The sequence below is a fragment of the Littorina saxatilis genome, linkage group LG8, assembly GCF_037325665.1.
Source record: "Littorina saxatilis isolate snail1 linkage group LG8, US_GU_Lsax_2.0, whole genome shotgun sequence".
NCBI classification, from domain to species: Eukaryota; Metazoa; Mollusca; class Gastropoda; order Littorinimorpha; family Littorinidae; genus Littorina; species Littorina saxatilis.
In genome coordinates this window covers 4,400,260-4,426,074 of record NC_090252.1, presented here as the reverse complement: position 1 = coordinate 4,426,074, position 25,815 = coordinate 4,400,260, and the positions used below count along the sequence as shown (strand labels likewise).

The 25,815-nt window shown below is 45.0% G+C and overlaps 2 protein-coding genes and 1 long non-coding RNA gene across 3 annotated transcripts; all 3 read left to right on the top strand.

The window, feature by feature from the left end:
- Positions 1-463: 463 nt before the first annotated feature.
- LOC138972567 (uncharacterized) lies at positions 464-3,828 on the top strand. Its single transcript, XR_011457665.1, has 3 exons — positions 464-928; positions 1,513-1,648; positions 1,885-3,828. It is a non-coding gene; the product is annotated as an uncharacterized lncRNA (long non-coding RNA).
- Positions 3,829-18,937: 15,109 nt separating this feature from the next.
- On the top strand, positions 18,938-21,257 carry LOC138974478 (uncharacterized). The gene is made up of 2 exons (XM_070347196.1): positions 18,938-21,016; positions 21,180-21,257. Exons 1-2 carry the CDS (start codon positions 18,938-18,940, stop codon positions 21,255-21,257), a joined length of 2,157 nt encoding a protein of 718 aa, XP_070203297.1.
- LOC138972566 (ubiquitin carboxyl-terminal hydrolase 50-like) lies at positions 21,110-23,519 on the top strand. Its single transcript, XM_070345218.1, has one exon. It carries the CDS (start codon positions 21,380-21,382, stop codon positions 22,805-22,807), a length of 1,428 nt encoding a protein of 475 aa, XP_070201319.1. The 5' UTR covers positions 21,110-21,379; the 3' UTR covers positions 22,808-23,519.
- The last annotated feature ends 2,296 nt before the right edge of the window (positions 23,520-25,815 follow it).

The following is a 25,815-nucleotide window of genomic DNA, read 5'->3' as shown; positions in this document are numbered from 1 at the left end:
ATTAAACCAAATGCTTCTTTCAATGTGTAATGACAAAAGCGGTTACCATTGATCAAATGCAGAGTTGTAAAGTTGTTATAATCATTAAACCATACTTATCGTATTTTTAGACAAACAAGCATACATAGTCTAATACGGCAATAATTATGTGTTCCCAGGTCTTGATCACAGGCGGAAGGTATCGTCCACTGGTCTTTCTGTGATCTTATAGGTACCCCAAACCTTCTTTGTATCACTTAGCTCCTAGCCGCAATCGGGATTTTTTCCACCCCATTTCAAAGGACCAGACCATGCTGTTTTAAAGGTTATTAGAACCACTAACCGATGACTGAAGGTTAGAGAAATGCACCTGAAGATGCCAAAAATGTAAAGAAATTCACCGAATAAAATAAAAAATGTATACCACATCACATACCATTTTCGTTAGTTAATTTGCGTTTACTATGTGATTTTGTACGAATATTTTATTGAAGTACCGTTCAGCCTCACACAGCCTCCGCGCGCTGTGATGCGCAACATTTTTCAGTTCGGTCGTCGTACTTTACGCTCTCTTGCTCCGCGTCAAAGAAACTACAATGGGTGTTTTGAAAGAGCAGAGCTAGCTCTATAATTTCGTATATTTTGAGAACTGGAAAACAAAGTGACCAAAAATTGCGGTTGAAGTTTTCAAAATCAAACTACCGACAACTTTATCACACTGCCAAATGAAATACACCATTCGATTCAGCTCGAATTTTTCTTTAAACAAGCAAAAAATGAAGTCAGTCCGACATGTGTCCTCCGAGCAAGACGCCCAAAACGAGGCTCGAATAGCTTTGCCTGCAGTTTTGAAAATGGCGCCCGGTGGCTCAAGCCGCGATTACCGACTCAACAAATTCGACCCAAGCATTCTTTTCGTCCGGCACATCGATTCAAGATGTTCTGTTCGGTAAGTTTAGACATATTAAAGTATTGATTGAATGTTTTTAATGGCGGATGTACGAAATGACAGAAGGTATTTTGTACTGAATTTGACGAAGCGCTTCGACTTCGATGGCTTTCAAGCGGAAGGGTTGTGTTACGAACCGCTTTCGTTTTTTTCTCTAACCCAATAGAATCTAATGACGAAAATAATCATTGACAATGTATCTAAAGATATAAAAAAAACTATTTCTGGTGCATCTACGAAATGAAAACATTGCATATTGTTCAAAAACTGATTTTATTCTGGTCACGTAACTTCTTCTTTTCTTGCACCAGCTGAGTGGAAACCAAAAGTAGAATTCACCAGCTGACTCTGAGTCTGAGAACGTTTTGCGGACTCGCAATGTTTCGCACATGTATGTCGACTTATTTCGTGTGAGAAAACAGATATTACAGATATATTTTTTTATAAAATACTGGTAGCTGCTTTTTCATTTATTGAAAATGAAATAACTGACTTTTCTTCTTTGAGTTTGAATGGTGTTTTTCTTTCTGCAGAAGTAGTGTTTGATGTTATTGTTATAACTTACTTTTTGTTCTTTTCTCCAGATGACACACATGCACCAACAACTTGCTAACTATTTTCTTGCCTCTGGCCGTGGCAGACCTCCAAATCCACCGACCGGGGCTGACAAACAAGGTTTTGCTGCAGTTACAGAGGCAAAGTGGCAAGCCCTCTTCAGTGGTAAGTACTCGGTTGATCACAACTCTTTTTTGTCTTATAGATATGCTTATGTATTTATAAACAGGCTAGCAATCCTTTGCGTCTTTTCTTTATCCACTAAAATTAATTACAAAATAATAATAGACATTGATAATTTGTATTTATTTCTTTGGCTGTCCCTTTTACTATACTGCAGCATAGTTCATGCACTGGTATATTATCTTTTGGAACACAGACTGATATTGACTTTTTTTCAGGTCCACTCCTGGTTTGAGAAGCTCTTCCCAGAAGTTACCTTTCCTGTGGATCGGATTGGTGGTGTCATTGATCGCACGGAGAAGCAATTCAAGGAGCACCTCAGTGGGGAGACAGGAACAACAGCATTTCTTCAGGTTGTCAGAGATCTTGATTCAGAGATGAGATTCCCAAATTTTGACATAAGAGGGTAAAGGAAGTTTGGGGTCCAGGGGCAACGCCCCTTGTGGGAGTCAGGGGGCTGAAGCTGATGCGTTTTTAGCATTTACATAACAAAAAATTGCTCAGAAATGAGTCTTAGCAGCAGAATATTTTGATTAGAACTTTGGGCATTGTTCATGCATTTCTAGAATGAATCTCACAAATAAACAACAACAGTCACTGAAAATAACATCACAGACTGACAAACACAAGTGTGCACACAAGGACAAATATGTGGTCAAATGGTCTTTCAACACGCTCTTGCCTCTCTATTTGTAGCCCAGTACTTTATTACACCACGTGCATTGTGCCTTCCCCGAACATTCAACTTTTGAACCGAATCTCCGAGACGGATGGACAGTTTTCGTCCCTTCACTTCGGTAGTTATAATTTCGTCTTTCCACGCCCAAACCCATTTGTTCTTTAGCCCTTTATCAATCTCAGAAGCTAAAGCATGTTCTGTTTCTGCCAACAATCGCATTGACGACGCCATCTTGCTAAAGTGGCTAAAGTCAACAACTAAATCAGCCCATTTAGGAACTTCCGCGATGAAGACACTGATGATGAGGCAGGCATGAAAACTGAAAAAACAAAAAATACTGAAAACAAAAATCGAAGGCGCGTAGCGCCAAGTTTCGCAGGCGAGAAGCGCCAAGACTTCTAGGGGGGTCCGGGGGCATGCCCCCCCGGAAATGTATTTTTTCAAGGGTGCAATCTGGGGCTATCTGAGCCTTAAAATTGGATTCAAACATGGCCCCAAAACTATTTTACTATAACTATGACTAGGGGAAAAAAAAAAAAAGGAAAAATACGGAAAATAAAAAAATACGGTTTATTTTTTTCGAAAATACGGAAATTACGGAGAATTTTCATGCCTGATGAGGAGAAACTTGTTCCCAAATGGACAGTTCGTACACGGGTCTAAAGTTCATTTCGTAGATTTTTGGTTTTGAACTCGGCGGAGATTTTTTTGTCGGAGGTATTGTCGGTCCGGACAATCAAAAACCGGTCTAGTCTTTTGGGAGATTCAGTCATTGGCAGGTCAGATTTTTGATAATCAACCTCTACCCCCCCCCCCCCCCCCCCCCCTTTTTTTTTCTCAAGGGATCTGGACGATTCAGGAAAACGGTCCTGGGAATCAACTTTTGAGCAGAATTCCGCGAAAAAGCGGAAGAATCTCATCTCTGTTGATTTTGTTTCTGATGCACTCAGCCACCTTGGGTTAAGAAGGGGAGAACTTCTTGGAGAGTGCATACACTACTTGGTAGGTATGCAACATATTACGTACTGGTTAGCCTGTAAGGCAAAAAAAAAAAATAGGTGTGGTTACGGTAACATAGCCCAAAAAAATAGGGTAGGTAGGTAGGCAATCACTTTTTTTTTTTTTTTTACTTTTTTTTCTAATGTGTACAAATTAAACCTACTTGACAGGGAAATAAGTGTGCGACTCGGACGCTTTCGCTTTCATTGCGTTTTTTGCACTCGGTTTTTTTTTTTTTTTTTTTTTTTTTGACAAATGTAATAAAAAGTTATAGGATCGGCCCCTAAAAATAGGGTAGGTCGGGTTACCGTAACCACACCTATTTTTTTTTTTAGGCCTAATGTACTGTCTTGATTTCATTTTCGAAATATAGTTTTTCATAATAACTATATCGCTGATATTCAGTACCAAACTTTTTTTTATTTAGCTCTACACTTTTACTTTTAGGGTGTATTGCAATTAACTTTGGAAAAAAGGTTAAGCAGCTGTTTATGTTTAAACAAAAAATTACTCACGAGACCTTTAGCTAAACCCATGTGACATTGGAAAAAAAAACAGCATGAGCGATTGCTAGTGCTGGTGATTTTGTATTTCGGCAACAAATTGTGAACTCTGATGAACTTGTTCGTCCTGATCGCAGGATACAGCTTGCTCTATTTAATCTGAATTTATGCCAAATGAGCTTTTATTAAATAATTTGAATATAAACCAATTGTTTGTTTTACATTTGAGAATATGCGTTTGCATGTGTTGAACTGCATGCTTCTGTCTCTAGTCAATTTAGAATGTATGTAGCACAATGGCCTGTCAGTGCGAAAGGATTTGCATGCACCCACAAGCTGGTTGCAGCATTTTTCTGGGAGGGTTTAGGTATATTTTAACTGGGACTTTAAACCATCTAAACAATGTTCAGGGTTTGGTAAAGCATTTCCTCCTGCATAACTGCAGTAAGTTATCACTCATCACTAGGTTGCAGCTCACTTGCTGTGAAATTTGAAGGTCGTTGCTTGATGATTTCATGGACATCGCAGTAAACCGTGACAACTGCACAGGTAGCTGCAGCTGGCTCAAGGAAAGCTTGTACGTGGTAAGAATTTGGAGGACAGGCCAGGGATATCCCGGCTCACCCTGGTCGTTGCTAGCTATAGCTGTGACATGGTCGCGGATATATAGCTGTGACTACCACATATAGGTCCGGGTAATCGCGGCTAGCTGCGACCTAATCGCGGTATATATATAGCTGTGACTATCAGGAACAGGTCCGGGTTACCGCGGCTACCTGCGACCTGAGACGAGTTGCCCAGAGCGGTTCGCCACGGGTCGCTCGCAGTGCGAATGACAAAAAGCCGTTTCTTAGAGCAGAGCAGGAAAGTGCTCGCGAAGCACTCGGCGAGCGGCTTTGGTATATGCTCGCCCACCGCCCGCCGCGTTATGCAAGATGGCGGCGGTGTTTACACTGCGATGCCGTGTAGCGTGTTTCGATCTTCTCGGCGTGGTTTTCGACGTGACCCGAGGGATCCCCCGCTTTTCAAGGTTCAGGGACTACCCCAGCTAAATTTCCCATCATAACTACATTCTCTCTGACGATTTCACTGACCGAATCGTCTACTAGTTTAAGAAGTACAACTTTTTTCATATCTCGCAGCAATCGTGCTTTCTTCGTCGCCATCGTGAAGCGATTTGCCTCGTTGTGAGCCCGTTGCATAGACCAATCCAGAGCAACTTTTCTCTGAGCGGGCTATTGTGATTCTGAGCAACGCATGGCTGGTCGCGGCTAGCTGTAACCTGCTTGGGTCTATAATAATTCATCGCGGCTTGCCACGACTAGATCGCAGCTAACTGCGACTAGATCACAGCTAGCTGCGACTACATCACAGCTAGCTGCAACTAGATCACAGCTAGCTGCGACTAGATCACGGCAAGCCGCAGCATGATCCCAGGAACATCGCGGCTAGCTGTGACCTGGTCGCAGCTAGCTGTGACCTGGTCGCGGCTAGCTGTGACCTGGTCGCGACAAGCTCACAGTAAGGGGTCCAGGACATCGCGGCTAGCTGCTGCTAGGTCGCGGCAAGCTCGCAGGGAACATCGCAGCTAGCCGCGACCTCATCACATCAAGCTCGCGGGTGGGATCTCCATATAAGGATATATAACTACATCGCAGCTAGCTGCGACTTAGTCGCAGCAAACTTAATTTGCATGGTAAATTACGGCCTCGCAGCGACCTCGCAGCGAGGCTCGCTGCGACCTCGCTGCGAGGCTCGCCACAGGGCCTTTTTTTCTGTAAGGGACTCTCTCACACACACACTTCATACACACACAAAAAACATATGCACATATAGACAGACGGACATACACACCTTTACAAACACACACACATACGCACACGAACAAGCACACACCCACCCACCCTCTCTCTCTCTCTCTTTCTCTCTTATACAGACACACACCCACAAACACACACATGTACATGTATACGCACGCATGTACGCACGCACACACCCACAGACACATACACATTGACTCACACAAATCTCATACACACAACAGGGGCGGACGAGGGGGGGGGCACAGGGGGCACGTGCCCCCCCCCCCCCCCCCGAAAAAAAAGAAAGAAAAAAAAAGAAGAAAAAAAAAGATTTTTCTATGCTGATTCTATGACCATTTCTAAGTTCAAATGGCACCAGATGGCACCATTTTGCTTCTTTGGGCAAAAATTCTTTCCGGGGGGGCATGCCCCCGGACCCCCTAGCAAATTCGGGCGCTTCGCGCCCATCACATTCACTTTCGATTCAAAGTGCCCCCCCCCCCCCTTACAAAGCAACTGATCCGCCCCTGCACAAAACACACACTCATACGCACATACACGGTTGGCCTTGTGGTAAGGCGTTCGCCCCGTGATCGGGAGGTCGTGGACCCAGGCCGGGTCATACCTAAGACTTTAAAATTGGCAATCTAGTGGCTGCTCCGCCTGGCGTCTGGCATTATGGGGTTAGTGCATGCTAGGACTGGTTGGTCCGGTGTCAGAATAATGTGACTGGGTGAGACATGAAGCCTGTGCTGCGACTTCTGCCTTGTGTGTGGCGCACGTTATATCTCAAAGCAGCACCGCCCTGATAATTATGGCCCTTCGTGGTCGGCTGGGCGTTAAGCAAACAAACAAATACGCACATAGACAGACGGACACACACACCTTTACAAACACATATACACACACAAACATACACACAAACTCATGCTCACACACATTCACACACACACTCTTTCTCCCTTTCTCTCAGTCTTTCTTACACACACACACACACACACACACACACACACACACACACACATTAAAATGACGTCATGAGTTTGTGAGTTCATCATGAATTGAACCGTTCCGACAAAAAAATGAAATATCACAGGAACTATGGCACGTCTTAAATATTCAAACAGGAAAAAAGGTGTGGAAAAGAAGTTTTATGCGGTAAGCAAAGGCAGGGTTGTTGGTATATTTGACAATTGGAATGAAACGGCAAAATCGGTTAACTCATTTCCAAAGGCCGTGCACAAGAGCTACAAGACCCCAACGGAAGCTGAAAATGCCATGCGTCTGGCAGGAATACCGAAGCCAACCATCTATAAAGGTGCTGATCAGCAAGATGATAACACCACCAACAACAACAACAACAGTATACAAGTGAGTGATGAAGAAACTCTGGTGAAAGCGAGATATCATGATCAGAACGAAGAAGAGAACGGCAGTGACCCTGGCAACCATCATAGCTAACATGGAACAGATGACAAAGATTCGAAAGAAACACGCTCAGAACATCTACGAAACCTCACATGTGCAGATTGCAAAAGGAAAATCCCTTGGAAATCAACAAAACTGCCTGTGTATCAAATATGCCTTTTTTCACGGAAACAAAGACGATACACATGTGAGAGATGTGCAGTTGAGACACTCGATGAGAAGATCATAGAAGATGTCTCAAAAGTCATAAGTACCGAATCTCAGCAAACAACAACATCAGTGGAAGCGGCTGCCACGAATGAAGGCCTTCAAGTCAAGTCAAGTCAAGTCAAGTCAAACAGTTTATTTACCAAATGCAAAGCACAGGATTTTGTTATGGTGTATGCATAAAACTTCACACTCCTTCCACACGCATATATGACAACAACTATGTAGAGACAAAGTGTTCAATCTCACTGGGCCCACTACGTGTGCACACCAACCAGACAGTTCAACACGGACTGGTTGTTCCTTTAGCACCAATCTGACAGGAGCAATCACAGGTTGCATGGATAAAGATAAATGAATTCCCTAAAAATCATATCTAAAAATATAGTCATCAATATAATAAATCCGAGTACATGCTAACACAGTTATTCAAAGGACACAACCCTTACATCTGTAGTGTCCTAGGCTTTTGCGCATCTTTGCGCAGGATCTAGATGTACATCCGGGAACTTGAGATGCGATGTCTGCACGAGGTCCAACGACTTCACACCACAAATCTGTGCCTTTCTATTTTGATATTACTCTGTTGAACTGGATCAGCCTCATGTTCACGTGTGCTTGTGCTGCTGTATAAACTCTCTCGCACTCAACACCAACAACATTACACTGGCGACGAGTCATTCCGGCGAGAAAAACAGTGAAAATAGATCGACACACAGGTAAGTGACGTCACGCTGTCATTGTGGTACGCCGAACATTCAGTTACAACGACGAAGCGGCAGTAAATCTAGACTTAAATATTGCTGCACCTGTCGACATGGCTACTGCTCTTCCAACTTTCGACAAGTTTGTTGTCTTTTCATCCTCCACTGAACACACAGTAGGCCAAAGATGGAAGAAATGGCTGAAACGATTCGAAGTGTTGCTCACAGCAATGAACATTACTGATGGTGCCAGAAAGCAAGCTCTACTGCTCCACTATGCTGGGGAGGAAGTCTTTGACATTTTTGAATCATTTTCGGCTGCACAGAAGGGAGAAGATGAGGGCAATGCTGATGATTCATACGCCAAAGTCAAGACATCTCTATCAACCTACTTTGAACCAAAGAAGAATGTTGAGTTTGAGGTTTTCAAATTTCGTCAGATGAAACAAGAACCTGGTGAAACTGTTGACAACTTTTGCACAAGACTCAGACTTCTTGCTGCAACTTGTGACTTCACCAACACAGATCGTGAACTCAAAAGTCAAATCTTGCAAGGCTGCACCTCAACACGCCTGCGCCGCCGAGGTCTGCGAGATGAAATGGAGTTAGAGAATCTTCTCAAGACAGCAAGATCACTTGAAATTTCTGACGTACAAGCAACAGAAATGGAAGCTGACGAGGCTGTGAATGCAGTCTACAGAAACAAGCACCCCCAGCAAGGCGGACGAAGAAGCAACACTCAGAGTCAGCAGCAGCCGTTTCAAGAAAACCGTGGTCAGACATGGTCACACCAACACGGAGGCACAACCAGTTCTCATCCTTGCGCTTGGTGTGGAGGTCATTGTCGCTCAAGAACGAGCTGCCCCGCTCGCGACAAACAATGCAGATATTGTTCGAAGATGGGACATTTTGCCAAGGTCTGTCGCTCGAAACCTCAAGGTCGTTCCAACGCATCGCACGACGCTCGCATGATCAACACACGGGCAGATTCACCCAGTCAACATTCGTCAGACTCAGAACGCTCAGAGTCAGAGTATGCCTATGGGGTCTCATCTGTCACTAGCAAGACGCCCAAAGTCAACCTTCAAATGTACGGGGAGTCCGTTCCCTTCTTCATCGACACGGGGGCATCAGTGAACATCCTCGATGACGACGTGTTCCGGAAAATCAATGCCCCAGCGCTGAAAATAAAGCCAACCTCCACCAACATCTTTGCCTACGGCTCCAGCCAGCCGCTCAAGGTCAGAGGAACCTTCGAGACGACAGTGTCGTACAAGAAGACCAGGGTCACCACGACCTTCTTTGTTGTTCAGTCAACACCACACGCCAGATGTGGAAATCTCAGCGCAAAGACAGCACAAGAACTTGAACTCCTACACTACACGTTTGCCACATCAACATCAGCACCACCCCAAACGTTCGCTGATCATCTTGTCGAAGACACTCCTCAACTCTTTGAAGGGATGGGGAAGCTGAAAGATGTCAAGGTCAAATTCTACGTAGATGAGTCAGTTCAGCCCACAGCGCAACCTCATCGTCGAATCCCTTTTCACCTGAGGAAGAAAGTTGAAGCTGAACTCAAACGACTCGAGCAGCTTGATGTCATTGAAAAGGTAGACGGCCCAACGCCCTGGGTGTCTCCGATCGTCGTCGCACCGAAGCCGAAGAAGCCAGAAGAGATTCGCATCTGCGTCGACATGCGCCTTCCGAATCAAGCCATCAAGAGAACACGTCACATCATGCCTACGATTGACGACATCTTGTCAAAGCTCAACCAAGCCACTGTCTTCTCCAAGCTTGACCTTAACTCTGGCTATCATCAGTTGGAGTTGGATGAAGAATCGCGCAACATAACAACGTTCTCAACACATGTAGGGCTTCGCCGCTACAAACGCCTGAACTTTGGTGTCACGTCTGCAGCTGAGATTTTCCAAAATCACATCGCTGAACTGCTGACAGACATTTCTGGCTCTCTCAACACATCAGATGACATCCTCATCTACGGCAAGAGCCAAGAAGAACATGATCAAGCGCTGAAACGGGTGTTCGACAGGCTCTTGGAGAAGAATCTCACTTTGAACAAAGGCAAGTGTGAATTCAACAAGGATCAGATTGAGTTCTACGGCTTCATGTTCGGCAAGACGGGCGTCTCCCCAGACCCCAAGAAGGTGACAGCGATTCAAAACATGAAGACTCCAACCAACGTCAAAGAAGTCCGGAGCTTCCTCGGTCTCACCAACTACGTCTCACGTTTCATCGCTGACTACGCCAACATCACAAAACCTTTGAGAGATCTGACCAAGAGCAACGTGGAATGGACATGGGGTCCAGACCAAGAAGCCGCCTTCAACCGCCTTAAGACTGAACTAACAGGAGTGAAAACGATGTCCTACTTCAACCCCAACCTTGAAACAGAGGTCCTGGTGGATGCCAGTCCTTTCGGCATCGGAGCTGTTCTTACACAACGCGACAAGCATATGTCACACATCATCTCTTACGCCAGCCGTGCGCTGACAGACGTGGAGTCCAGATATTCTCAAACGGAGCGAGAGGCCCTTGCAGTCGTCTGGGCGTGCGAACACTATCATCTCTACCTCTTCGGTCATCACTTCACAGTGTTGTCAGATCACAAGCCACTAGAGGGAATCTACAACAAGCCCACATCAAGAACCTCGAGTCGCATCGAACGATGGAATCTTCGACTGCAAGCGTACGACTTCACTCTCAAGTATCGACCTGGGAGTGACAACCCAGCTGACTATCTCAGTCGTCATCCCACTGAAAACGCCAACGCTACTACACGTCATGAGTCTAAAGTAGCAGACGAATATATCAGCTTCCTGTTGAGTCACACTGTCCCCAAGGCCATGACTCTGCAAGAAATCACTGAAGCAACGAAAACTGACCCAACGCTCAAAGCAGTAACTAGAGCTCTCAAGTCCGGACAGTGGTGCACACCGCATGACTTTGACATTGACATCACTTCGTTCAACATCTTCAAGACTGTCCGAGATGAACTTTCCTTCAGTGACGAACACAACGTCCTCCTGCGTTCGAGTAGAATTGTGATCCCTAGAAGCCTACAGTCACGAGCAATCGATATTGCCCACGAAGGCCATCAGGGTATGGTCAAAACGAAGCAGCTCGTACGAGAAAAGGTGTGGTTTCCTCACATCGATCGTCTTGTCGAGACGAAAGTCCAGTCCTGCCTTGCTTGTCTCTCGACAACCCCAGATCACCCCGCAGAACCCCTCAAGATGACCTCCCTTCCAGATCGTCCCTGGTCCGAAGTCAGCATTGATTTTTGTGGACCTTTCCCCTCTGGAGAATACCTCCTTGTTGCTATTGACGCTTATTCCAGGTTTCCAGAGGTTGAAATCCTCACTTCGACCAGCGCCAAGGCTACAGTCCCAAAACTTGATGCAATATTTGCTCGCCACGGCGTCCCAGACATTGTCAAGTCCGACAATGGTCCGCCTTTCAACAGCCATGACTTTGCACAGTTTGCAGACTACTTGGGATTTCAGCATCGCAAAGTTACACCTCTGTGGCCTCAAGCAAACGGAGGTGTTGAACGCTTCATGTCCACCATCAAGAAGACCGTCCAGGCAGCACAAGTGGAGAAGAAAGCCTGGAAGCAGGAACTGTATCGGTTTCTGCGTAACTATCGTGCAACTCCCCACAGCACGACTGGGGTGAGCCCCGCTGAAGCGCTCTTCAACAGGAAGATGAAAATCAAGCTGCCTGAAATCAGCAAGAAGACGTCCCCTACAAAGCTTGACAAGAAGATCCGACTTCAGGATGAAGTCAACAAAAAGAAGATGAAGGAATATGCTGATGTGAAGCGCAGAGCTACAGAACCTGACATTCAAGTCGGTGACCCAGTTCTCGTCCGACAGCGCCCAGAAAACAAACTCTGCCCTCACTACTCTCCAACCCCCATGAAAGTGACCTCACGCAAAGGGTCCATGGTCACTGCTGATGGAGGGGGTCGCAAGGTCACACGCAACTCCTCGTTCTTCAAGAAGGTCCCGTTGCAAATGCCTCCTCATGCAGAGCCGCCCGAAGTCAGTCCTGATGCAGAGCCGGAAGATGTAGAACCCACTGTGCCACAGTTTGATACCTGCCCACCTGAGTCACCTGAGCCACCGCCTGACTTACCCAGAAGGTCGTCCAGGGTGCGGCGTCTGCCACAGTACTTGCAAGACTATGAATGACCTTTGCGGATTCAATTTTGCGAAATGACTTTTGCTTCATTTGTTAGTTTTAAAATTTAAAGTTTGCATGCGTTTCTTTTATTTTAATTTCACTTCATCCTATCTCACCTAAGTGTCGGTCAGAGATGTATTACTTGTTTTATTTTTCAGCTTTGCTTTCAACGGAGTTTTACAAATGTGTTTTTATTCAGAGGTGAGGAGGGATGTAGTGTCCTAGGCTTTTGCGCATCTTTGCGCAGTATCTAGATGTACATCCGGGAACTTGACACGCGATGTCTGCACGAGGTCCAACGACTTCACACCACAGATCTGTGCCTTTCTTTGTTTGATATTACACTGTTGAACTGGATCAGCCTCATGTTCACGTGTGCTTATGCTGCTGTATAAACTCTCTCGCACTCAACACCAACAACATTACAACATCTATTTAGATATTTCATTTAAGGATACTCGATCCATTTCAAAACTTTAACTGACACATATCACAGATCTAACAGATCTAAGAACGATCCACCATTGAGGCCGCAAGGACTGCCTCAGGAAAGAAACTGTTTCTGAAACGAGAAGTCCTGCTCTTCAGAGCGCGGAAGCGCTTGCCTGACGGGAGGAGCTCGAACAGATGGCTGGCTGGGTGAGATGAGTCTGCCACTATACCCCTAACTCTCTATGCTAAACGTGAGCTGTACAGTGAGGCGACTGACGGAAGTTCGCAACCCACAATACGAGACGCTTGTCTGACAATGCGCTCCAGCTCTTCCTTGTTCCTAGCACTGGCACCGCTAAACCACACGGTGACTGAAAAACACAGAATGCTTTCTACAGTGGCCCTATAGAACTGCTTTTGGATGGCTTGGTTCAGTCTAAATTTCTTCAGCTGTCTAAGGAAGTGAAGCCTCTGCTGACACTTCTTGATAATGGGCTCTGTGTTTTTGTCCCATGTGAGGTCGCTCGAGATGATTGTGCCTAAAAATCTAAAGGAGTCGACCTGCTCAACACTTACACCGTTGATCTCTAAAGGGGTGAGTGCGAGTTTGTTCTTTCTAAATCTACAATCATTTCTTTGGTTTTTGAGACATTGAGCTCTAAGTTGTTGTCAGAGCACCAGCCAACCAACTGTTCCACCTCCTCTCTATACACACTTTCATCATCGTTGGAAATCAGCCCCTCAACTGTCGTGTCATCTGAAAACTTCAGAACCAGCACAGATGGATCTGATGATACACAGTCGTTCGTGAAAAGTGTGAATAAAAGTGGAGAAAGCACACACCCCTGGGGTGCCCCTGTGTTCAGCGTGGCTGAGCAAGAGTATGAACCGTTCACCTTGACTACCTGTGGACGGTCTAAGAGAAAGTCTAAAACCCAATGACAGATGGTACTTTAGATCATTTGATGATTGAAATGTCACAAACAAAAAGGCTTGTACAAAACCTGCAGAATGCGATGCTCAATGTAGTCGAAACGCTTGAGAACAACGACAGAAACCACAATGAAGAATTTCAAGAACTGTCAGACAACATAAAACGTATTCAAACACAGAAAGAGAGCAAGAGAAACAACAAAAGTAGCTTCGAACAATCATTTGCCGACATAGTCAAAAACTCCCCGAAACCGGATCCAAACAAAGACAGACCGTCTGCTTCTAAAGACATGATTGCCACGCCGCGCGTGAAAAGTGGAAAGGGAAAATGTGACGTCAAACATCTGCCGAAAAACGCGTCACAGAAGAAAACGGAAATGACGCATTGTAGTACCCCAAAACCAAAACCTTCGGAGAAAGTCCTGGTCAACAGTTCCAAAGCACAGGAGAATGACATCACATTTCAAGACTCGATGTCTTCCGAGTCTCTGACAAGTTTGTCGTCCAATTCATCAAGCGACGACGTGGAAATTGAAAACCATGTCGAGGACGAACATCCAACTGTGTATATCTTACACGACAGCATCCTCAACGACGTTGACCCCGAAAGAGTAGGTGTAAAGTATGGACTGAATGTCACAAAAAGAAAAACAAACACAGTTGAAACAGCATACATAACCATCTCAACTACACACAAAACACCAGATGGCATGTGCTGATTGTTCTTTTTGCCTGCGCGCGTATAGTATGTTGGTTATGTTTGGTCATAGTATGTTTGTTTATGTTTGGTCGTTATCTTTGCCTGTGCGTGTATTGTATGTTTGGTCGTTTTTTGCCTGTGCATGTATAGTTTGTTGGTTATGTTTGGTCGGTTTCTTTGCCTGTGCGTGTATAGTATGCTTGGTCGATGTATGTATTGTAAAGCGCTAAGAGTAGACATTTTTCTAGAATAGCGCTATAAAAGTTTGCATTATTATCCAAGCGAAGCTAGGTTGGTCCCACACTAGAGTTGATTTCAACCAAATGATGTGTGTGTGTGTGTGTGTGTGTGTGTGTGTGTGTGTGTGTGTGTGTGTGTGTGTGTGTGTTAGAACCCCTAAAACTTTCACAGTTTTGACTCGACTACAACAAAAATTGGCACAGGCAATGTTATTGATCCCAGGAAGGTTTTAAGACATAAATCGTTTTGATCCGACATCGACTACGGCAGTTACAAGCGCTTCCAATTTCTAAGTCATCAACCAAATGATGTGTGTGTGTGTGTGTGTGTGTGTGTGTGTGTGTGTGTGTGTGTGTGTGTGTTAGAACCCCTAAAACTTTCACAGTTTTGACTCGACTACAACAAAAATTGGCACAGGCAATGTTATTGATCCCAGGAAGGTTTTAAGACATAAATCGTTTTGATCCGACATCGACAACGGCAGTTACAAGCGCTTCCAATTTCTAAGTCATAACAAAGAAGGAGGTCAAACCCAGGTCAAGAAGACAATCAAAACTCATGACGTCAAACTCATGACATCATTCTCTTCTACACAAGGAGCTGAATTCAAAATGTTATGACATCTTCCATGACGTCAAACTTGAGGATTCCACACAGTGGACTAGATCACCTCCATCATAATATTGTGAGACAGCCCCAGACTGGTATACTGGAGGTGAGATGCCAGCCTTGCCCTTCCATGCACCTTTGCCGCTCTTTGTGTCACGTAGCTGCAATAATCCGTATGCAGAGAAGTTAGGAGTGGACGTTTTGCAACTAGTTGATATAAGCATGGCCCGACATCCCACACTCTGCATCCGCCGCAAAATCTAAAAAATTAAGGATGAATGACACTTACAAAGTTCAAACAAGCCAACAGAGTGCCACAGCTATGAAACGAATTCGGGAGGATAGTTCTAAAAGAGAGGAGGAGCGCGAAAAGAACAGAGCAACCATGAAATTAGCTCGGGAGAATGATTCAAGAAGAGAGAAAGAACGCGAGAAGAACACAGCAGCCATGAAGTTAGCTAGAGAGAACGATTCAAGAAGAGAGAAAGAACGCAAGAAGAACACAGCAGCCATGAAGTTAGCTCGAGAGAATGATACAAGAATTAGAGAGAAAGAACGCGAGAAGAATACAGCAGCCATGAAATTAGCTAGAGAGAACGATTCAAGAAGAGAGAAAGAACGCGAGAAGAACACAGCAGCCATGAAGTTAGCTCGAGAGAATGATACAAGAAGAGAGAAAGAACGCGAGAAGAATACAGCAGCCATGAAATTAGCTCTAGAGAATGATACAAGAAGAGAGAAAGAACGGGAGAAGAATACAGCAGCCATGAAGTTAGCTCGAGAGAATGATACAAGAAGAGAGAAAGAACGGGAGAAGAATACAGCAGCCATGAAGTTAGCTAGAGAGAACGATTCAAGAAGAGAGAAAGAACGCGAGAAGAACACAGCAGCCATGAAGTTAGCTCGAGAGAATGATACAAGAAGAGAGAAAGAACGGGAGAAGAATACAGCAGCCATTAAATTAGTTAGAGAGAACGATTCAAGAAGAGAGAAAGAACGCGAGAAGAACAAAGCCACTATGAGGAAAACTCGACAGAAAAGGGACTACAGAAGTTTGGAAAAGGAGAGGCTGAATGCATCAAGGAGCGCCGCCCGTGAAAAACCTATCAACAGGGACTTTCATGAAGAGCCTATTGATTTTGAAGAATCAACACAAAAGGCAGCGGCTCCCACTGAGGATAGTTCTAAAAGAGAAAAACCTATCAACAGGGACTTTCATGAAGAGCCTATTGATTTTGAAGAATCAGCACAAAAGGCAGCGGCTCCCACTGAGGATAGTTCTAAAAGAGAGGAGGAGCGCGAAAAGAACAGAGCAACCATGAAATTAGCTCGGGAGAATGATTCAAGAAGAGAGAAAGAACGCGAGAAGAACACAGCAGCCATGAAGTTAGCTAGAGAGAACGATTCAAGAAGAGAGAAAGAACGCGAGAAGAACACAGCAGCCATGAAGTTAGCTCGAGAGAATGATACAAGAAGAGAGAAAGAACGCGAGAAGAACACAGCAGCCATGAAGTTAGCTCGAGAGAATGATACAAGAAGAGAGAAAGAACGCGAGAAGAATACAGCAGCCATGAAATTAGCTAGAGAGAACGATTCAAGAAGAGAGAAAGAACGCGAGAAGAACAAAGCCACTATGAGAAAAACTCGACAGAAAAGGGACTACAGAAGTTTGGAAAAGGAGAGGCTGAATGCATCAAGGAGGGCCGCCCGTGAAAAACCTATCAACAGGGACTTTCATGAAGAGCCTATTGATTTTGAAGAATCAGCACAAAAGGCAGCGGCTCCCACTGAGGCGGACATTCTTCTGCAGATCCACGATGAAAAGTTACAACACCTTGCTGCAGACGATTTTTCATTCAATATTTTCGAGAATAACCCTCTTATAATGGCAGCAAACCAAATGTATTCTGAACTTGAGGCACTGTCAAGCAGAAGATGCGGAAACTGTTCCGAAGAATACGCCTGCAAAACCAATGACAAAGATACCCATACCTGCACCCCATGTAAAGGCAAGGCGAGACGAGAAAAATTTGCTGCCAACAACAACATAACACCAAGCAGAACACCACCGTGTCTTTCTGATCTGACACAGGTAGAAAAATCTGCCATTTCCATGATCTGCCCGACCATTGCAGTTTTCAAAAAAGGAACAAGTACTGCGGCAAAGGGCCATACCATATCATTTTACCAAGATGTACAGTCCCTCGCTGACACACTACCAAGACTTCCAGAAGATCTGCCGTTTGTTATCCTAAAGGATCCACGGCAGCTCAACACAGATAACAGCTTTCACGTAAGGAGGCAAAAAATCCTCGATGCCTTGGCATATTTAAAAGAGAACAACGAAGATTACAGAAACATCAACATTTCAACAGCAAACGCTGACCATTACCCTCTCGACGGCATACTTCAAAGTTTACCTCAACTGAATCCAGAGGACTTGAACATTCCTGAGGAAGCTCCGACAGCAGAAAACGACGAGTCATCGAGGGAGAGAGCTTCAACAGTAGATGTCCCCATTGGCCAGCCGTTGGTTACAGAAAATATCTTGAGTTCTCTACGACAGCAGGATGATGGGCAAAACCATTATCAACAGCAGGAGGATCGACAAAATCCCCATACACAACAGAATGATGGACATGCTCATCAACAGCAGGCTGATCCAATTCCATGGCCAAAGAGAGCTGAAAAACCTGCTTCAGAGTTTGCACCGGGGTTCTTCAGTATGTCATTCCCTGACCTGTTTCCAGATGGAAAGGGGGATATCACCAAGCCCAGGATAGGAAAAACGCCGTCCAAAAAGGAATACATCAAACACCTGTTAGGTGTAAGCAGAAATTTTGTTAAGCACCATTCGTTTCTGTTTGTCGCCACAAACATCCTCCGTAGACACGAGGCCCTGACAAGAGGGAATGTGTTTGCCAAACGATGTGCAGATGGACTTACCATGGAAGAACTGAAGAGGTTGTTGGCGGAGGGGAACCAGAGACTTCTCAACAAGCTCTGTTACTTCTCTGCACCAATTCCAGGGACGCAACAATACCTGCGATTCCAAGCGGACAAAGCAGTGTCCTTCGTGAAGTTTGTGAGAATAACCTCTCAGGACAAGGACATGTTCACGCTTTTTCAAACCTTCTCTGCCGCTGATCTCCATTGGGACGATTTTCATCGCACTCTTCCAGAGTCAAACCGATACATGGGAAAACGTGTCGTCAGCGAGTCTGTCTTTTCACAATTGACAGATGAGGAAAAGAGCATGGCCATCACAACCCAAGAGGTCACCACCGACTACGGATGAAAGCAATCAACGAGAACCCTGACAAAGTGGACTCTTATTTCAATGAGAGACTGCACATGCTGCTGAAACACGTCATGCCTGTGTTGGGAATGACCGACTGGATCGTTCGCTTTGAGGTTCAAGCTCGAGGAACCATCCATGCCCATCTACTGCTTCGAGTTAACAACGGTCCTTCTCACAGTGACCTGGAAAAAGCAAAAAGCACGCCATGCACAGAGGAGGAAAAACAAACAGTCGATGAAATCCGAGCCAAGATCATCACATATTCTTGCAGTCATCTTGGTATCTCGGCTGTCCACCCAACACCTGACCCCTCTCATTGGCCTGGACCCTATATGGACAAGATGTCCATACCCCTTCACACAACGTTCTCCGGCAGAGATTTCTTAATGTCTCCGACTCTCCTTCCACGCTCCAAGAGAGATATATGCTAACCTCGTGAACCGAGTAATGCTGCACACCTGCCGTGAAGGATATTGCCTGAAGAAGCTTGAATCAGGAGAAAATGTCTGCCGATTCAAATTCCCAATGCAACTGATTGGCTTCAAGACAGTCTTCAATGATGATGGAACGACTTGGCTTCGACCAGAGCGAGTTCCTGACAAGGCAGTAGGTGGAGGTGAACACAAGGGTGAACTTTTGTACTTGCGAAATCATCCTACCATTGTACACCACATAGCAGAGCTACTGACCATCTGGGGGGCAAACATTGAATGTAGAACAGTCAATTCCTACCGGCAGGTCCTGAACTACTTACTCAAGTATATGTACAAGAATGAACCTGATAGCCAAACTTTCCAGACCATCAGCAAGGCTATCATTGACAACTCTGGAGAGGAGGTGCCTGTGAGAAAGGCGTTTCAACAAATACTGATGAAAACGCTTAAAGAGCACGACCTTTCAAAACAAGAGTGCGCTCGAATCTTGACCGGAGGTGACTTTGTACAGACGAGCCGTGATTTTGTCTACGTCAATGTAACTGGCACGAGAAAAGTCAAGATACCGACAGGAACTGAAGGGGCAAATGATGACATGCTGCACGACGACTTTGCTGTTTCCTACTGGAACAGGCAAAATGACGACAACTACAAAGCAGCTGTTGAAAAGTTCAAATCAGGGCAGGCACCCGAGGACCCAGAATGTGTCAGTCTGTTCGACTTTGCTTCAAAGTACACCAAAAAGTGGAGGCTCCATGGCCTGGAAAAGGTACCACACTTCACTCCAAACTTCAAACGTGTGCCGAACAAGCATTCAGCAAAGGAGACAGATCGCTATCTGCTTTTCTTAAAGACCATCCTGCTTGTGTATAAGCCTGGAACCAAGATTGAGGACTTCAAAGAAATGCAGACAAGCCAGATTGAGGCAGAAGTACAGGACTTTGTGGGAACACTTCAATGCCCAAATGTTATCAGAGAGGAGTTTACAGAGAGCCAGGTTGGGGAGACTGACAATGAAGCAGATGACTCAGATACCGAAGAAAGATGCAATGAAAGTGATCTTCTGGTCCAGCCTGACGAGCCCATTCTTACCTTCCCGCAAGAACCGTGGATGGAGCTTCTATGCCCATTAGAGTCTGAAGAGCATCATGTTCATGCAGAATGCGAGGAAGGAGAAAGCGACTTCAATGAGCTTGTTGCTCAACTGGAAGCAGAGAACACTGTCTGGCAAAGCAACTCATTACATCAGTTCACACCAGAAGAAGTTAAAAACATGCCTGGGTGGATTGAGGATGTGAAGAAATCTTCAACACTTCCAGCTGCAAACATGGAAGGTGGTGGTCTTCCAGAACAATTGAACGACAAGCAACTCCTGGCTTTCAAACTCTTACAGCAGCAAATTCAGAAGGTTGTTCAACTGGGTATCAACAAAGCCCCACAGCTTTTGTTGAACATCTCTGGGTCTGCTGGCACAGGGAAAAGTTTCTGGTTGAACTGCCTACGTAAATACGTAAAGGATCAGCAGCTCTCCAACAACTTCATCAAAACTGCAGCGCCTTCGGGAACAGCGGCTTTCCAAATTGGGGGTGAGACACTACATGGAATGCTGCACTTGCCCATTGGAAATGGTCCACTCACACCACTCACAGGAAGCTGCCAATCAAGCTTGCAGGAAGTATTCAAGGAGACCGCCATTTTGGTTATTGACGAAAAGTCAATGATCGGGCAAAAGACATTCTTCTTTGTGAGTGAAAGGCTGAAAGAAGCCAAGCCTCGTCGAGGTGATGAGCCCTTCGGGGGCATTACAGTTGTCCTTCTTGGAGACTGGAGGCAGTTACCCCCGGTCATGGACCGCCCCCTCTATCGCAAGCCATGCAAGGAGAAGAGTGGCAACATCGACAAAAGTAAAGCTGCGGCTTACAATCTGTACCAGCTTTTTCAACATTCCATCATCTTTGAGACAGTAGAGAGGCAGGCTGGTGAGGATCAGATGTTGTTCAGGAGTGAGCTCGGCCGCCTTGCTGAAGGGAGGTTTTCTGTGGATGATTGGGAGAGGTGGAAGGAAAGAGAGTTTGACTTGCTTTCTCCAGAGGAACAAAAGACATTCCACGAAGAAGCAGTGATGGGTTGTGCTCGCAAAAAAGATATGCTCTCTCACAACATTGAGAAAGTAAAGTCAAATAACGAGCCCATTGCCTACATCAGGGCAGAGAGCAACCCAAAGGGGGAAGCTACAAAAGAAAGCTTTGAGAGACAATGCGGATTACCAAGCTACATTTTCCTGAGCAAGGGCACAACATTTCGACTGACATGCAACCTGTGGACTTCTGCAGGGCTCACCAATGGGGCTGTGGGGAAAGTTCATGCCATTGTCTATGATGCTGATACGAAGCCTCCACAACTACCACTAGCGATCATAGGGATTTTTGAGAACTACAGTGGCCCATCATTTCTACCAAATGTCCCAAAGGCGGTCCCAATCTGCCCTGTGCAGAGGACGTGGTGGACAAACAAGGTCCAGTGTTCAAGGAAAATGCTTCCTATGATTCTTGGATACGCTTTGTCCATACACAGGTTGCAAGGTGCTACACTTGAAAAGGTCGTTCTCAATGCAGGTCCCAAAGAATTTGCACTTGGATTGTTGTTTGTGGGAGTCAGCAGGGTGAAACAGTTCCAGGGACTAGCCTTCAAGCCATACCCAAACTTCGACAGATTTTCCCAAATTGCCAGATGTCAGTCACTTCAAGAACGTCTTCAAGAAGAAGACAGACTGAGGAAGCTCGAAGAACACACACTGCGCCCAACAAACGAGGAAGATTCCCTTCCTTCACTTGACCCACATCCAAACTACGACAGGTTTGCCCAGATCGGGAGGTGCCAGTCATTGAAAGAGCGCCTCCAAAAGGAGGAGATAATGAGGAAGCAGGAGGAAGACGCACTTACCAGGGTACCTGAATGCACTGTCAGCAGTGTGAGCATTCAATGTGCTGCACATGAGGCTGAACCGATGGAGGTTGTCTCAGAATACATCAGAAGTAGCAGTCCTGAGACTGATGCTGAGCCTGTTGTCCAGCCACAGGAGGACAATGCCACACTGGCAGTTCCCACAGGCCTTCACAATATGGGCAACACATGCTACATGAACAGCATTCTGCAGTGCCTGTTCAACATTGACCCCATTTCTGAGTACTTCAGGGATCAGACCATCTTCCCAGATGGAAGCGACGTTGCCAGGGAGTATGCAGCGTTTGTGTCCAAACTCTGGACAGGACACCAGCAGTTCCTCCACCCCCGTGAGCTCAAGAGGGTACTGGGTAAGAGACATGACATCTTCCAAGGACATGGACAGCAAGATGCACATGAGTTCCTTATGTTTCTGAGAGAAAGACTGAATGACCATACACCCCTGATTGGAGAAACCTTCAATATTGAAGTCGTGTCGACCATGACCTGCCTCACCTGTCGTAAGGCAAGCGATCCAACGAGGCAGCTCTATGCGGATCTGTCACTGCCAATACCGCCTGACAGTGACATTGAACAGGTGTCAGTCAGAGACTGCCTCGATGACTTCCTCATGTCCCTGGTCGTTTGGAAATGCCCAAGGTGTGGTGTCAACAGAGAGTCTCAACAGAAGCTGGAGATTGTCAAGTTTCCACCCTTTCTGACAATTCATCTGAAGAGATTTGTGCAAGACCCACTGACTCTCCAGCACAGGAAAGTACTTCAGAATGTATTATTTCCGTTGAGCAGGCTGAACATTGGACATGAAATGACATACAATCTGTGTGGTGTCGTCAACCACTACGGTTCCCTGGAGGCTGGCCACTACACGGCGAACTGCTACTCCAGTGTCCTCAAACAGTGGCACCAGTGTGACGACAGAGTGATCAGCCCAATAGACAACTCTTCTGTCAAGACCAATGCTGCATACATTCTTTTCTATTCTGCATTGGCAACATGAAATGGTCATTGTTAGGGTACATTTCATAGTCTGGTGCCTGTGCCCCTTCCTTTCCCACGTGAGGTCATGGTACTAGCCTATGAAGCGGCCATGGTGGGCTACTTCAGTCGAAAACGAACCCAGCACCGTGTTTAGTCAAAATTCTACTGGCCAGGGTCGAGCAGTGTTGTCCTACAGTTTGTTGTGTCTTGTGACATGAGTCACTGAAGAGAGGTGGGGAGAGTCGCCAGAAGCAGATGGGAGGATGTTTCCTCAATTTCCTGTGAGCGACGGGTCGCCGGAAGCAGGTGGGAGGATGTTTCCTCAATTTCCTGTAAGCGACGGGTCGCCGGAAGCAGATGGGAGGATGTTTCCTCAATTTCCTGTGAGCGATGGGTCGCCAGAAGCAGATGGGAGGATGTTTCCTCAATTTCCTGTGAGCGACGGGTCGCCGGAAGCAGATGGGAGGATATTTCCTCAATTTCCTGTGAGCGACGGGTCGCCGGAAGCAGATGGGAGGCTATTTCCTCAATTTCCTGTGAGCGATTATGCCAAAAGATGAATGTATGCGTGTGAAAAATGTAATAATCTAGAAGCGGCACGCTTCATCATAAATAAAATTGTGTGACCACAATTTATTCCGGAATAGCTTGTCGCATTATATTATACTAGCTTTTACCCGTTCACATTGAAATACCCCTCCCGCTCTCCCCTCCCCTCTCATCAAGAAGTTGGTCCTATTGTAGTTGGTTAGCAAATAACCCCCCCCCCCCCCCAGTTCAGATTGTTTTGTCTTGCCCTTTGGCGAAATCCTTGATCCGCCCCTGTTTACCCCCTCCCCCCCCCCCCCCCCCTTCACAAAATCGTTGATCCGCCCTCATTTCACCCTATGAAGAAATCCTTGATCCGCCCTTGATGCCCCCACCCCCCTTTCACTAAATTGTGGAACTCCTTGATCCACTCCTGCTTACCCCCCCCCCCCCCCCCCCCCCCCTTTCACGAAATCATTGATCCGCCCTCATTTCACGCTTTGAAGAAATCATTGATCTGCCCTGCACTCTCCCCCTTTTTTTGTCGTTTGGCGAAATCTTTCTACATCTTCAACTTTGCATTTGTTTCATGTGTTGAACTCAATTATGTGTGTGCGCGCGTGCGTGCATGCATACACACGTGTGTGTGTGTGTGTGTGTGTGTGTGTGTGTGTGTGTGTGTGTATTTTCAGGTGTGTGCAATTTATTATGAGAAAAAAAGGCATGAAGTTTATTCGCGCATGGTTTTCTGTGGGGTTGTCGCCAAAATCCACGTTAATGGAAGTGTAAAAGCACTGAACTTTGTAACTGATATTGTGTTAAGCATTTATGTCATTTCAGTGTGTTTTGCTTTACAATGATAAGATGTATATGTGTGAGTGTGTGTGTGAGTGTGTGTGTGTGTGTGTGTGTGTGTGTGTGTGTGTGTGTGTGTGTGTGTGTCGGTTCTGTTTTTAAACTACAGTTATAAGAAAATGATGGACATTCAACCTAACAATATTTTTTTTTATTAATCGTCAAAAAGGCAAACCCACGTTTGTTTTATCTTTTTACATTTGCGAAAACAATTTTCGTGATGTGTGCTACTGGAACTAAAATAATTGATTCACTGCGCATGTGATCTGTCATTAGTGTCCTGGTAATTTGCATAGATATGCGTTGCATTGTACAGTGTGTGAAATATAGAAAATGAACTTGATATGTCATTAGTGTCCTGGTAATTTGCATAGATATGCGTTGCATTGTACAGTGTGTGAAATATAGAAAATGAACTTGATATGTCATTAGTGTCCTGGTAATTTGCATAGATATGCGTTGCATTGTACAGTGTGTGAAATATAGAAAATGAACTATCTCTTTATGTTTACTCTCTCTCTCTCTCTCCCTCTCTCTCTGCCAAACATATATGCATTTACCATCCAAAGCACTGCATTTTCCGAGGAAAGATATCATCATAAACAGAGAGAGAGAGAGAGAGAGAGAGAGAGAGAGAGAGAGAGAGAGAGAGAGAGAGAGAGAGAGAGAGAGAGTAAACAAGTATGAAACAATAACAACAAAACAACAACAAGAACATTAAACACAAAAAAGGACAGTATTGTCATCAAAACAACAACAACAACAAACACAACAACAACCACAACAACTGACAAGATTTCTAGGTGTGGAACCTCTCTCTCTCTCTCTCTCTCTCTCTCTCAATGATGGCTCCTTCGCTTGGGGTATGCAGTGCAAGGTCGTGCCTAGGGCACTGCACTTCTACTTAATTATTATTTTTATTTTTTTTTAAATTTTTTTTATTTTTTTTTATTTTTTTTTTTTTAATTTTTTTTTTTATTTATTTATTTCCTCTGTCCCCCCCCCCCCTTTTATGAATGTGTATCACTTTTAGTCTAGTATGCCTGTGCCCATGACATCATCCAACCACTTCTCTCCCCTTTCATTCATTTCCGTTCCTAGAGTTCCTTCCCTTTTTTGCGTGTTTCCCCTCCATTTTCTTTCAAACCTTGTTCGTTCCGTGTTGCGTCTGCTTTTTGTTGTCTTTTGTGTTCTTGTTTTTCCTGATGAAGCTTCCATAAGCGAAAATTCGTACCGTCTTGTCCCGTTCTTGTATTGGTGAGTACAGTATTCCTTTGTTTTTTAACTTTGTTCATCTTACCACAGTCACTTCGTTGTTTAGATTATTATTATTATTATTATTATTATTATTATTTATTATTATTGATGTTGAATTGTTTCTTGTATTGTTTTTGCTCTCCCTCACCCCTCAACTCCCTTTTCTGTACATAGTCTGATTTCTTTTTGTTTTAGTTCCTTTTATTTGGTGTTGAATGAAATGTGTTTTTATTGTGTTTTTTTAATTTTCCATGTACCCTCACGGGGTTTTATTGGAATAAAACTTGACTTGACTTGACTTGTCAATGTTTGTAAAGATTTTAGTCAAGCAGTATGTAAGAAATGTTTAGTCCTTTGTACTGGAAACTTGCATTCTCCCAGTAAGGT